The sequence below is a fragment of the Melanostigma gelatinosum genome, assembly GCF_949748355.1.
Source record: "Melanostigma gelatinosum genome assembly, chromosome: 16".
Classification (NCBI taxonomy): domain Eukaryota; kingdom Metazoa; phylum Chordata; class Actinopteri; order Perciformes; family Zoarcidae; genus Melanostigma; species Melanostigma gelatinosum.
The window spans coordinates 11,380,176-11,395,885 of NC_136649.1; the positions used below are offsets into that span (position 1 = coordinate 11,380,176).

At 42.0% G+C, this 15,710-nt stretch overlaps 1 protein-coding gene across 1 annotated transcript in view; it reads right to left on the reverse strand.

The window, feature by feature from the left end:
* Window positions 1-2,836: 2,836 nt before the first annotated feature.
* Window positions 2,837-15,710, reverse strand: part of fndc3ba (fibronectin type III domain containing 3Ba) — an 83,167-nt gene continuing 70,293 nt past the window's right edge. Inside the window, exons 25-27 of the mRNA XM_079286071.1 lie at window positions 11,056-11,222; window positions 9,103-9,230; window positions 2,837-7,382 (exon numbers count right to left, since the gene is read on the reverse strand). Of these exons, the coding sequence (XP_079142197.1) occupies window positions 7,071-7,382; window positions 9,103-9,230; window positions 11,056-11,222 (607 nt within the window). The 3' untranslated portion in view covers window positions 2,837-7,070. The remainder of the gene's footprint in view (window positions 7,383-9,102; window positions 9,231-11,055; window positions 11,223-15,710) is intronic.

Here is a 15,710-nt window from a genome sequence, read left to right on the forward strand (position 1 = left end):
TTTTTTGAAGATGTCTGTAAACATCTACTGGGTGATGTATCTGTCGATGATGAAGTCTTGTTCAAGTAAAAAAGGAAAAACTCAATTCCTCTTTGCTTTTCTTTTTTTTAACAATATATGTATTCTTTACACAAACCGGCACCCAATTGACAATCCGGCAGCAATTTGTCTTCAACAGGTATGAGATGCAAGTTGCAAACCAAGAGGATCGTGAAATAAAGAAACCACTTGACATTAACCTTCCACCCACATTAGACATCATTGAAGTGAAAACCAAACGGCTCAGTGTGGAAAGACGTGTGCTGCACCTTGACAAGGCCTGTGTTCTTTCCCCCCATGTGTTCCTGCTATACCCCATCACATGATACCTAAGGCAGCTTCAAAGACAGCAGGCTCTGCCCTCAGATGCCACACAGAACTCAAAGGGCCCCTCGTTTGAGGCAACGATCCGGTACCTGATAAAAACACATGGAGTGTCTGCAAAACCCACGCTGAAAAAAAATTATAAAAGTAAAGAAGGAAGGGAATTAATTCTACAAAAGCTGACCCGTAGATGATAGTCGGTGGGTGAATGATTGGTGAGGAGAGGGAGAGGTGGGAAAGAACAGGGACGCGAGATCCCGCTTCAAAGCAATTGTGCGATGAAAATGGACAATAAAACAAAAGGTGACAGAAGCGATGTTTAATCAATGAGTCAGACATCATGAGTTTGTTTAGGTGTGGGCTGTGCAGTGGAGAGTAAATGAATTACCTTGAGACAAAGAGGGGGCGGTGATTGAGGAGGAGTTCATATCTATCTCGTCAGTGTGTGCCTGTACTGTAAATATAGTATTGACTTGATTTGGTAAACCAGCGGGTGCAGGCTAGGACAATTTATTGCCACTTGCATGTGCATAATGCACCCTCGAGAAAGCTGAAATGAATTTGGTGAATGGATTTAGCAAAGTGCTGGCGTGAACAGACTTGTCATCTATTGGAGAGTCTGCGGTGGTGCAGAATCACAGAGGTGCACTATTGGGAGTCTGCACAGACACGGATATGTATCTGGAGCAACCTTCTGATGGTGACAGAACATCCTGCAATACGCATCCATTCAAACAAGACTGGAAGACAAGATGGAGCTAGAAGAAGAGTTAAGGGATCACTTAAGGTTCTACATCTCATCCTGAAGGGTACAAGTATATCTGCACTACATTTCATCGAAATCAATCAACAATTCTTGAAACATTTCACCTAAAAGCACAAATGCTTACCTCATGATGGGGCGATGGGAAAAGTTAAAGGGATCCCCAGAGTCATTGGCTTCATCCTCTGGGGACAACGAATGTCTCTACAATATTTTATTGCAATCCATCCAATAGTTGCTAAAATATTTCAGTCTGAACTTAAGTGGCCCAAGTATACCAACCGTGCAAATGTCATCTCTGTAGCCGTGGATAAAAAAAAAAAAAGAACGTGTTTGTGTATATGCTATGGTGATGATTCTTTGCCGACAGGACAGGGACAGTTTTCTTTTGCTGCAGCCCATCTGGTAAAAGGTGTGACAGGTTGTATGCTCGTCATTGTCCTGTAGCCATCCATCAAGCTATTAAGCCACAGTAGTACATTCCATTCTTTTTGGGGGCTTTGCCTCCAAACAGCAGCTGATTGGATGTTTTGTTCTTGGTAAACTTTAGGTCATACTGTTGGCTGCTTCAAAGACACCAGAATTGATACATCCGACACCACAGATCATAAAAAAACCTTTGAAACAATTATATACATATACACATGCACACAATAGGATCTGCATGTACCCATCCTAAGCATTTAGGTGTAGTGGACTACTATGAAGCAAGGGTAGCAACTTGGGATTCAATGTCTTGCTCCAGTCCACTTTGACAGGTGAAAGGAAGGAGCCATCAAACTGTCCACCTTATGGTTACATTTATACCATATTTATTCACCTAAATTGTGCTTTTTGGCCAGTAATTCACACACTATACCAAAACCCTGATGCATTCTGAGTGCTTTCCCTTCAACTTTAATCGAACTACATTTTTCTGTCTGGTAGAGCGAGTTACCGCATGGCCACTGCTTACAGTGCACTTCTCAAGAAGAAGGGTTTCTTGTCCTATTGCTGTATGACAGTTTAACTGAAGAAAGACAGCTCGTGGAAGAGTGTTGTTCTGCTACCGCCTATTTAAATTGTTCACTTTTGACACCACTTTTCCGCAAACCCGTGCGAATGCTCACACAAAAGGTCAAAGACCATTACTCATTAATTGCAGAGCAGCAGACTCTCTCTGGTCGCCCCTTGCTGACAGCAGTTGACGGTCGTGAGTGTGATTTCCTCTTCTCGACTATCGAAGTCACGGGAGAGTAAATCTAGCTCCGACACTTCTTCACCCAGATAGTCCAGCTGAAATGGACACTAACGCACTCATCCTTGAAACGGAGTGTGACAAAAGATAAAACTATCTTTAATTACATATACGAGGCCCTCTGACATGTAAGATGCCATCCACTTGAAGAATTACAACTGTTTTGAGACACAATTCAGACTATTAATCATGAGTTAAACCTCTATATAAATCTTGGTTACTACTCCGCTGTGTTCAACATAAAGTGTATCTGATGAATCTTGAAGACAAAAATCAATACTGCTGCACAACAGTAAATGTCAGCGGAACATACCGTTAGGTTGTATACCAAACATCTCGTGTGACAAAGTGTCTTTATCTGTAGAAAAGTTAACCATAAAAAAGCACGAGACCATGCACAGAACTATACGTAGAGCCATGGATACAGTAGGTAGAAGTGCTGATGAATAATGACACACACAGGTGCTACAAAGTCAGAAAAGAAAATCAAAACATTTATTGGGCATAAATATATTATATATACGCTACCGATACAGTTACGTCTTACATACATAGGGTATTATTTGCAAAAATCTATACATTAAAATTGATATGGCAGTTTCTTTTATATAATGCATATGAAAATGTCTAACATTTACAATACAAGAAGAAATGCATGAATTTCTTTTTTTTCTCAATTCGTAGACCATGACAACATTTGAATGTTTGTTTTAAAATTGTGAGGTAAAAATATGTTTCTTTTTTGTCTCGCTTAAAAAAATCGTTAAATACCTGTGAGCGTCTGTTTGTCAAATCGCCAAATTCTCAGTCAAAATTCTCTACTTACTCTACAACGTACAAAAAAAAAAAAAAAAAAAAAAAGTAAAGAAGAAAATCAATTGATCAGAAGGCACAGACGTGGGGTTGCTGGGCAAAAAAAAAAAAAAAAAGGTCTCTCATTCTTGACATACAAGCCAATGTGCAGGAGCTGCAAGGTGTGGGGTGAAGGGGCGGGGCTTCTTTAAAAACACCAGCATTAAGAAAAGAAAAAAAAAGCACATAAAGGGAGTACCCTGCCCAGGAACACACAGCCTCAACAGTTAACACTGTGTTAACCTCGGACTATACAACACTAACGGGACTAGCCTGAGCTGGGACAAAGACCTCTGCTCTCCCGTTGGAGCATCTACGGCCTGAAATGTGGACTAAGGGAGGGGGGGGGGGGAGGGGACATTACATGAAGGGTTTCAAAACGGGACACCTCACATATCGACTACAAGCAACAGGCTGGGTGCACACACCGAGAGCACCGTCTGAGAAAGGAAAACCGTACTCCCTATGAACTGTACTTCCTGTGTTGCCGTAGTTTGCATTCTACAGGCAGCAGGGTGCCATCCAAAAAGGCACAGAACCATGCTGCAGTAATGCCAATGTCACAGTGACGCCAACGACAGAATAATGCCAATGAATGCAACAGACGGCGTTGGCAGTAGTGTTTGGAACAGAGCGACGGACCTCGCGTTCCCCCTCGCTCATATTAACCTCCTCAAGACTAATGCTCGGCATAAAAAAAGTGCTTCAACTCTGTTAGTCATAATGTATTACCATCTCATTCTATAGCTCTATAGATATCTCTGTATATCATCTGTTAGCAAAATACTGGATACAAAATACTAACTACTGCTATACCAGCACAAGCCTGAACAAGGAATCGGTCAAATTATTATTGTCATCATCTGCCTGAAATCGCCGTATGATTGTTTTTGCCATTTTTTTTTTTTTGCTTTTTACCTTTCAGTGTGAAATCAGGTTGTGTTAAAAACTGTCCTTTGAAAGGGGCTACATTTCAAAATGGCACATTTTGCTTTACAAAACAAAATAATAAAAGATAATATGAAAAGAAGCATAATCACAGATCAAGTTAATGTTTTTTTTGTTTTTTTCTTTTGAGAGAATAATAATAACAATAATAATCGTAATGCTGTGTCGTTACAGAAGAACATCACAGAACCCTTTTCGACGACTGCGAACGCAACATCTAGTGGACACGAGAAGACTGCACTTTGGCAATAACACAGTAAAAAGATATCAGAAGCTTCATTATAACACTACTCAGAAAAAAAAAAAGCCAAAGGCAGCGACGTTTATCCCAATACAGATGACTTGAACTGACCCTAAGGCCTTGCTTTGCTACATGTCTCTCTAAGCATTACAAGAACTGCTCGGCTGTGCACGGCCGGAACAGGAGATGAAAAACAAAATACATTTGGTTACATGTTTTTAAACGGCAATGATAACTGCAATGCATGGACTGATGAGCTACAGGTTCCCAACAGCTGTAAGAGAAATACTTAAAGGGTTACTGAGATAAGGAATGCTGGCCTTAATCATACAATCTAACATAAGTCAATTAAAAAAAAAAGAAAAAGAAAAAAAACATGCTACAAGGAAAAAAATTTGTATATAACTACACTTGTCTCTTAATCTTTAAACAATAAATAAATGAAGATTGCACTGTAATTGGCATGTAAAGTACTGTATGCAAATATATAGTATAAATAAAACCTAGAAAAGAACTCTACCTTAACTTTCCCATCAACTTTGGCAAAGGTTTGTTGAGCGAGTAAACCAATTTGCTTGCCGACACATACAGGAGCAAGGCACAGCATTGACAGAGGACAAGATACAGCATCAAAAAAATGAAAGAACTGATAGAAGTGAGGGAGGAAGACTGAGAGAAACGGAGGAAGGAGAGGCGAATAGGATGACGCCAGCGATGGGGATGACAGGGTTAGATCTCCCCTCTGTAAGGCCTTATCCCTGAGGTACGTTACAGGCTGCCAATCAGAGCTGGCCGGCGGCGCTAAACTACTGCCCCGCCACTCCTCCATACCCCCCTTCCCACCCAATCCTTCTTCCCCTGTATCCCACCTGACAATTGTAGACATGTCACACATTCATCAAGCAGGTTAGGGTGACTTCTTTGGATCATCAGGGTATGTATTGGGCTGTACCTTGGCTTTGTTTTTTCGGGTTGGGATGAAAGGGGGTTCAGGAGTCAGGCGAGGAGGTCGGGGGGTGTTAACAATGCCCTGTTCTGTTGAGCTGTGTTCTGTCAAAGGCTTGTTTGGTTAGTGAACATTAGTTCAAGTCTCCAGAGAACATGTCCGTCTGAGGAGAGACCGCAGACTTGCTACTGCTCTGATTACATGTCAATGAAGCACCTTTTAATTGATTGAGAGAGAGAGACAGAGACAGAGAGAGAGCGAGCGAGAGAGAGAGAGACAGAGAGAAGTGCATGGGCAGGATAATGGGATGGATCGAAAGCAAGAGAAGAGCAGCCAGAGCAAACGGTAATTACAGATCATTATGGGCAGGGGAGGAGAAAAGAGGAGAAGAGTCTTCAAATGTATCGATTCACAGACTAGCTGGAAGGAGAAACTACAGCTTCAGCACTGCTCTGGCTGGCAGCTGGCTAAATTCCAGGGGGGGGGGGGGTCGTAAAGCTCAAGCTAACTCCTAATGGCTTTCCTGGTTAACACACAGAGCTCTGACAAGTGAGGCTAGCTGGCAGGCTGTTAGCACCTCTGGGTCTAGCGGGTTCAACGCTACTAAAGCTACAGATAAATAGGCTGGAGCAATGGTGCTTGAGATGGTGGAATGCGGAAGGGCCGTCCGAGGGGCCAATCAAATGCTGAGCCCAACCCTTTCCTGTTAAATTGCAGCCGATCACAATCCCAGCCCGGCTTCCTACACGCTAGAGCCAGTTCATGCCCAACATTTCATATTCTGATCAGAGACCAGTGTTAAAGGGGCTCCTTCGAGCTACTTAACTGACCGCAGAGCTGCTGTTTGTAAGCACCTAAAGTAAACTCCTCCCCTTTCACACTGTACTTCAGACCTTACATTGCCATCACTTATATTACATCACTTTTATAGCATCATAGATATTTGATATATATATATATATATTTGTATTGTGTATATATATATATATTAGATTACTGGTTTTCCATTCTTTCTTAGATATAATAAAATCACAGGATAGCAGCATCTTACACCACACATGGATTGCATCACTTTGGTAGCTGAATGAGTGAGTGATTGAATGTTAAAAGCTTAGCAGATATGAATTGACTGACAGTCTGTAGTAGTAGAAAACTGAATAATAAGGTATGAACGGCTAAAGCTTTGTAGGCCTACATTGGAATATGGCTGAAATTAATAAAGACTGCAGCAAAAAAAAAAAGAAGAAACTTACACATTAAAAAACAAAAACAAATGTAAGGCAATGACCGTCAAGAAATATACACGTTCTCTAATCAAATATGTTTTAAAAAGATACAAGATAAAAACATGCAAGTCAGTCTGAGGAGCAACAGCTTTGCTCAAAGCTATTTTAAGGCTTGATTATCAGTTTTCTTTCCCAACCGAGGCACAACTAAGACCTCGACAGAAATCCTTAACAGATGAGACGGACAATGACACAAAGACAACAGAGACGTAGAGAGAAAGGACACCAAACTGAGTGATGGCAGAAGACAACAGGAAGGAGGTGAGGAAAGCCAGAATCGATAATCTGACTTCAAAAAAAACAAACAACATACATAGCCGTAAGAAGTACATCAAGTGTTTCTTTTTGATTTCATTCGGTTCTTTCGTAGACGTATTTTTTTAAAGTTTCTCTGTGATTTTGTTTTCTCTTTCTATCCTAAAGTTAAAATTCCCTCACTTCATGAAGAAGTACTGTAGCAAGCAGGCGATGAGGATGGAGAACCCGGCGAACACGCACACGATGAGCGCCGCGAAGCGCTCGTCGCTGGAGATCAGGCCGGCGCCTTTGCCCGCTTCAACGGCGCACGGCTCCCCCGATGATGCCGTCTCCTGGCGACGCAGCGTGAACAAGGAGGAGGGGCTCAGTGGTCCGCAGAGTTCCTGGCACGTATCCTGGCAACGGCGGCAGGCGCCCACGCGGAAACGATAGTCTGTGTTGCCCTGGAGACCAGAAATTTGGAACATGCCCTCCTCTCCCTTAAAAACCTGCGAGGGGAGAGATAGATGGAAAGTTGAACAGCCACAGTTGGTTGGTGATTCGTTGGAACAGAGACCTGCCTGCTTGCTTGGGTCACAGTGACATATGATTGCTTGTTTTCATACTGTAAACACGTTGAAGCGCTCAGCAGGTGCCCATTTACAAAATTACAGGCATACACATCTAGCCATCTGGCCACACTGTAGTGTTTAAAAAAAATATATATATATATATAAGTACAAATCTGAACTTTCATGCCTCAATGTGGTGTTTTCCCTTTATCGAACATGCTTAATATTTGCAACACCTGGCTGATTGTGTCCCTCTTCCGATGAAATGTTACTTTCACCGCTCATCGACTTAAGTGCTGCTCAGAGTTTTATCTGCTGCTAGTTATGGGAAGTAATAAATAAAGAACTTTCTGTTGACTTCTCCTTGCTTATCGACCTATTTTATTGGAACTTAATTATTTTCTATTAGGGACGACTGTGGCCAAGTGGAGAGCAGTTCGATCCCCGGCTCCGCTAGTCGCATGTCCTTGAGCAAGACACTCAACCCCACAATTACGTATGAATGTGGTAGAATCGCAATTGTAAGTCGCTTTGGATAAAAAAAACGACTGTCATGTATTATAATGGTGCACAAAAGCCATACAAATAAACCAAACTTGAAAACTACTTCACCATAAAAATATAACTGCAATTGAAAATCCCCCCCCCCCCTTAATACTCAAATAAATAGATTAAACCCTCTCAGGCCTATGCTGGAATGGTTGTGGGGAGCTAGTCACGCTTGTGCACATCACAGATATGTCCTTGTGCAGTCTTTCTTGTCGTTTGTCATGGAAAATCTGTAATATACCGGTAATCTAAATGAAAAAATGCCTTCAAATATTTGTTTTATTCATAAATTCAATTTGCAAAATAAAACAGCATTACCGGTATGCATGTGTGTGTGTGTGTGCACTCATTCATTGTGAGATTACACAAAAGGGAGAAACAAACGGCGAGTGAAACATACAAACGTCTGAAAAGCAGCAGCACAGATTTGTATTGGCAGCGGATGTTTGTACACGTAATGAAATGAGCAAATACACGTCACACATTCCCACGTGGACACACACACACACACACACACACACACACACACACACACACACACACACAGCTGCGGTTTTGTTCGCTGGTGAGTATCAGCAGTTCCTCCCTCCAATCATTCACTAATTGAACAATGGAGAGGAAAACATCCCTGAAGACAAATGTCTTTCTTTGTCTGGAGTCAGTCCACCAGTCTGCTCATTTATCCAACTGCCAGCCACCCGATATTTGTGTCGCCAAAAACGTTTTTTTTTAGTTATTTCTGTTGTTATTCTCATTAAAATCCTTCAAAACCATTCAATAAATACTGCTGGCACTGCAATCACCTTCAATTTCAGAATTCTCTATCTCTCAGGGAAGACACGTGTCAGTGTGTGTTTCATTCTTCAACGTGCACATTTGTCCCTTAGTGTGTGGGCGGTCGAGTGCTCTGTAATGCCTTCCCCATCAATGCAAAGTTAATTTGTCTGCTCCTCGGGGAGGATTACAGAATATCCTCACAGCAGTCGTACACACTTCCACAACTTTAAGATTGAAGCGTGTGCTCTGGACTACAGAGACACAGGAGCTCTCAACACTATCCTCAAATGACCCGAGTGTGTGTGTGTGAGTGTGTCTGTGTGAGACAAACCTGTTTGTATTCTGACTCGCGTCCCACCAGCACCTGCAGCACGTAGCTCACAGGATCTCCTCTCATTGGTGCGATGGTCTCCCATGTGATCTCACACATGTTCCCCTCTAGCTGGTGCACTCTGGGAGCTGTCAGGATAAACGCCACCAGAACATGATTTCAAACACGCGACAGGGTTTCATAGTTAGAAAAGTAATACCATATAAACCAATTATTCAGACTTTCCGCAGTCATTTCTAACCAGCTATTTAAACCTAAAATACCTCAACTTTCATTTCCATTGTCACACACACTACATATATGAAAAAAAATACCTTTGTATTGAAACCAACTGAAGCATTTAGGAGCAGTGGGCTGATGTAAAGCGTACAGGAGGGGCGGGGGATCGAACCAACAACCTAGTGATTTAAGGGTGACCGCTCCTACCCTGAGCCACAGCCGGCCGAATCAATTAAGACGAGCACCCCTCAGAAACTAATGACAGTCCTGTTAACAGCTGTTCAGACAAAACTGAGTATGGACTGCTCATCATCCTGGAAATAAGCGACAACAAAGTGAATCGATTATTCACGGCCAATAATTATTTTTGACAATTTTTACAACAGTTTGGCAAAGCAACAATATCCTTGAGTGACCACGATAATCCAATTATGACTGCATGAATTGCTTTGCTGAATACAGCAGACATTTGACTCAACTCTAACCAGGGACATATTTATTGAGTTGTCTGGACTCATCCTGCTTTTGTTGTGAATAGAAGGGGGTTTGCAGAGAACAGTGCACAAGCACCATGCGAACAGTTGTACAGAAGCTGTTTGGACCCCTCAGGCTGTCATTTGCCTGTTAATGGATACATCAATGCTGTACTGCACATTCACAGCATCACAGTCAAACCCGTAATACTTTCCATTGATATCACCTGTGAGGATACTCCTCACTGCGATGACTGTCGGTATAATCAGCCACAGCCTCTCAGTGTACAGCAGGGACCACATACTGCAGGCGATAATCAAGCAACAGCCAAACAGGAACTAATGTTTTGCCTCTTCCTGTCCTCTAAGTGTATCACCTCTTTGGGGCCGTTCAGTCTAACTCCTAAACTGCCGGAGCCAGATGCAACGGCGCTTCAAAAAGTTCAAACTTGGTCTACTTATAATATAACTGGAGATTGATGAAATACTAAATTAAACTGGGTTGCGCAACACAAGCTTATTATGTAGATATTAGTTGAAACTAAATATTTACACCCACTGACAGATGGAGGCTAACTGCTAATTTACTCGACTGATGAAGTTAACGTTCGGCTGCCAATACACTGTATGACCCTTCTAGAGTAAAAGAGTTATAAATATGCATTATGGTCGACACATTTGACCTGACACTGAAAGTTAAATTTCACAAATATAACAACATAACCTTAAGTACTCAACGTTTTAGCTTTGTGCTAAAAAATGTCACACTAAATGACCAAATAACATAAAATAGGTGAGCAGAATCTGATATTTCCCTCTCATTCAGAACCGCATGAACTCTGAAACACACACATTTGTCCAAGTATGCTCTTATAAGCAAACTAAATAATACCTACATTTATAAAAGATTAGCAGTTAAGCTTAATGTACTTTATTGCGCCCTAAAACAGTCATTCTTTGGAAGTTATGGAACGGCTTGTGATGCTACTGTGACGTCCTGTTTATGAAGAGCATTCTTTTGATTGGACGGTGCAACAGAGGTTTCCTAGCAATCAATTTACACAGTGCTAAAGTCTCAGCCAGCTAAGACATTTCTTAAGGTCTTATTTTACAGTTTGAAACTAGCTAATAAGAGCAAAGAAAGGACTTTCATACACAAACCTGTGTGATGGATTTACAGATAGCGGCACTGGCGTCATCCATGTAGCAACAAAACACACAAACCATGAGACAAAGGCACACTTTGCCTGCGTCAGTTTACCTTTGAGGGCAGGTGGTACAGACTTGGTGGTGCAGAAGGCGAGTGTGTCAGAGAAAGGACCCTCCCCTGCATCGCTGATGGCCTGTATTCTGAAGATGTAGCTGCTCGACTCAGTCAATCGCTGGACCTTGTAGGTGTGGCTGGGGCCGCGGTAGATCGGCACAAACCTGGACACGCAGTATAAGAAAGAGGAAGAAAGATACAATGAATCACAAAATCCAGAGGACCATTCTGTAAGTGGGAATAAGAGGTGAAGGACAGAAGAAAAGGGGAGACAAACCTGAACAGGATGAACAAGAGAGTGAAAGATAAGGGAGAAGGTGAAGGTGAGAGGAAGGAGTGATGGCGCAATGAATAGATTCGAGGAAGAGAGAGATGTGAGGACAGAGAAATTCAGTTAATAACTTGGATAACAAGAGCAGTGAGGGATGAGGCATCGATAATTGGACTGCACTCATCACCAATCGGATTGATGCATTTTCCATTTTTCAATGACTCATCACAGTCATTGATTATTGACAGTTCTGGGGGCATTGCAGGCTGAACCATTATGTATATACATCTATATATATATACACATCTATCTATATATATATCTATATATATATCTATATATATATATATATATATATATATATATATATAGATATATATATAAAACATTCCAAACTATAACTATATATATATATATATATCACAGTGTTTTTGGTACTTCCTTTGTTGTTGCTGAGTTGAGACCTTGAAAAGAAACAAGGCTGCTGGTGGGAAGAGAGGAGAATGCATCCCAACAAAGATAGCAGTGATTTATAAGACACACAGGACTGACAGGCCAAAGTCACCAATCGAATGAAATCTAGCACAAAAAAAGGCTTTCTGGCTGGCTAGATGGACAGATTGATGGACTGAAAGAGAGATAAGTGAGTGAATGAGGGAGTCTGAGAGAAATGGGGATTTGAGCTGAAAAGGTGGTTATTTATCGCCGCTATCAGCTTTTCAGCACAGTAAGGTAAAAGTCTGTGCGACGAAGGTTTATGGCCGAGAGGGAGTAGAGAGAGGGAGAGAGACAAAGGTGACGGGGCAAGTGAGAAGAGGAGGCAGTGATGGAGGGAGAAAGTCAGAAGCGGATGTGAGGGAGTGGAGAAATAAAGGAGGATAAAAAGCGAGGTGACTGGTAATTATAACGCGGAGATGACGATGGAGGATCTACTGGAAGAGGAGAGAGACGCATTCTCGCGAGTGCAGTATGTAGATGCACGAGCGAGAAGTGATGCGTCTCTCTGGCTGATGTATGATGTTGTTGTTAATCCTTTACCTCACTGTCTTAACACCGGCAGACACCCAGCGCTGATAGAATTAATACTACGTGTCTCCCGAGTCTCTCCTTGTCCTCTCTCTAGACTCAAACTACCACACGGCTGTACGTAAATGACAAATTCCTACATAACAACAGTAAATATTTCAACATTTCCATCATCAAAAACAATTAGCACTCAGCAGAGCAAAGACAATAAACACACACACACACACACACACACACACACACACAAATCACCAGACCACAGTTAACGAGAGGAACTGCGTCCTCCGTCCTGAGCCAAAGAGCCGACCGATCAACCACAGCCAGGAGCAGAGGACAGAGAGCAGACAAAGATTGTCGCCAACCCTTTTTTTCTGCAATTTGATCCATTCAATCTGCCCGCCAAATATTCGTATTGTGTTGGAACGGTGATGCTTTCAAACGCAACACCATTTCATCATTCATCACATGTATTCTGGCACAACATGATCAAACGCCTTTGTTTTGAAAAGCAGGTGGAACCTTGAAAGCCTTCCTGTATATACACGCACAATTTTTATTTGTGCAAATTTGAAAGAATCTGTTTTTTTTCAAGTGAAATCAGCTTTTAGCTATACACAGGAAGTCAACCAATAATCAGCTGAACATTCATTCGTAACAGAAAAAGCATGTTATGATGAAAATAAACGTGTGTGGGTCTCCTTACTGGTGAAATCATGATCACATTTGCACAAAATTCAATCAGTTTCAATGCAGTAAACATTTTGAAGCATTGCTGGATGAATCATGCATGGCTACTTATCGATAAGGTTAGCATTGGAGACGGAGCAGGAGAAACAGCTTGTTTTTCTAAAGAGGCCGAACTGCTTGCTTGCTGGCTAGCTGTGAGGAAAAACAGATGGGTGTAAATAAGGAAAGAATTGACCGGATGCAAGGATGAAGGGACGGACAAATGACGGAGATGGACGAACAAGTAAACAAATGGGTGAGACATTGCAATAGCTGTAGGGATGTCTCATTCTTATGAACAACAGCAACTGAACCAGAGCTTTGCCCTACAGTGCCTTGTGCTTCCACCTGCATTCGAATATAACGTCAGAAGCTTGAAGCGTTCTTCGCGCTGCACTGCCGGGGTTGCCATGGCACCTTTATATTCCCAGAACCTCGGCCAGAAGGTATTTCGAAATCAAACTAACTTTAAAGCGCAAAGCTTTAAAAAAGGGCAACAACAGAGTGGGCAAAATGAGAAATGAAATAAAAGCCATGAGCGAGGGAGGACAGAAGACAAGCAACAAGTCTGCATACAGGGAGATAAGAGTGGACGAATGAGGGAGGAAGAGGGACGGAGAGGGAGAACGGGATTTAATATAGGGAACCTGAGAAAACGGCTTTAATTATCATCTTATACAACCACAGAGACATGGCAGGGTGGATGGGAGAAAAACAAAGAGGGTGAAAGATGAGGCGGGAGGGATAAAATGCACATTTCTCCAGAGATCCTCCAGAGGTGAAGTCACCTTTCGAACAATAAATTGAGATGAATAAATATGAATGAGATCGTCCAGAGACAACGAGATTCCAGCAAGAGACAGAGTCGGGGACAGACAATGTCAAAAACATAAATACACAGTAATGCTATTTGGTTTAAAAAAAACCCGACACTGATGTAATTTAACATCCGAATGTGAAATTATACTTGCCGAAATTGCAGCTGGCTATTTAATATGTTTGCTGACAAAGCAATTTAAAGATTTGATCCTTTGCTGTTCTTCAAAATGCCCTTGCAATCTCCCTTGATACATTATGATAAGCGATGAAGCATCTGGTTGCCAAGGCAATTTCATCAAAAACGTCCTGCTAATTCAACCTAATAGTGTGAGGAGGAAGCAAAGGGGAGGAAGGGGAGCCCTGCAAACCAGTTCGATCCATACATCTGTTGTTAACCCTCTGCACACGCGGCACTAATGCAGCCGCTAACACACCTAAACTCCTCGCCACAACCACCGGTAGCTGCAAGTGATGAATCCTAAGCAAAGACAATTAAGTTGAACATGTCAGGAATCACACATGGTCATTATGGATAATTCAGTCAATTACACAGTTATAGTTTATTGACAGTTTCTCCTCAGGGTGATGAAGAGGAGAGAGTGACATGATGTTTGTGTTTTTGGGGCTGTGTGGAGATGCTGCTTTATCATTTATATGATCTGCAGTTCTATCCAAATACATCTTGAAGTCTGAAAATTCACCAACGTCCATTGCTTGCCGTGAACATATAAAATCGATGCTTTTACAATGAGGTCGACCAACCAGATGCTCTTTGATGTTACGAGATTCAGGGACAAAAATAGAGGCAGCCGATCCTTTGAGGTGGCTGCCCTTAATCTCTGGAAGAGCTTTCCTACTCTTCACGTAAGAGCTGCTCAGACCTGGAAACCTTTACGTCGCTGCTGAAGACCCTCCTCTTCTCGATGCAATTCAATTCAAGTTGAGTGTGTTACGTTGACTTCATCCTCTATTCTGCTGCAATTCTTTCATTATTGTTATGTTTATTGTTTTATTGTATTATTTACTTTTTCCTTCATTTGTTTGCTATTTTGATGCTATTCAGCACCGTGGTCAACTGTGGCCGTTTTAAATCTTCTATAAAAATACATTTTCACCTTTGACCAACGTGCTGTCGTTTCCATGATGAGCATAAAGAAAGGGAGCGGTACCACAAAAACTGGACTGACTGTGGATACCAGAATATCATTGCCTGTTTTAACCTGTCTGTGAAGCATGAAAAAAATCAGAAAATCAGAAGAAGCAAATGTTTTTCTTCAATTTACAGCATTATGCAGGGAAGTTTCCCTCAAAATACCATCTGATCAAAATACGGTGCATGCAGACAAATGCACATACACAAGTCACTGAAACAGAAACACACACTGACTAGCATACTGCCATACCAATCACTGTGCCAGTTCGCAAAGGGTGAGTAAACCTCTCTAAACTGTGAGAGCTCTTATCATTTGGCTGGCAGGGAGTGTGTTTGTGCCAACGTCCATGGGATGCCTCTGTGTGTGTGTGTGTGTGTTGGAAAAGGTTCCCATTCCAGGGGTGATGCCAGCCAAGCCTTAATTCAAACACTGATAGCTGGCCAACCAGAATGGTAGAGGGCTCGACGGAGGGAGATAATCGGACATGTGGCAGACGGGCTGGTATATAAAAGAGTTTGGTCTGTTACCTTCTTCTTTGTCCGTGCCTTTCTAATTCCATCTTTGTTATTTCTGCGTGAATGTATAAAAGGTTCTGCCCTCCTTCCAATTATGTGTTTCACTCCCTGTCAGCGATTATGTTTTGCCCCTTCCCCCTT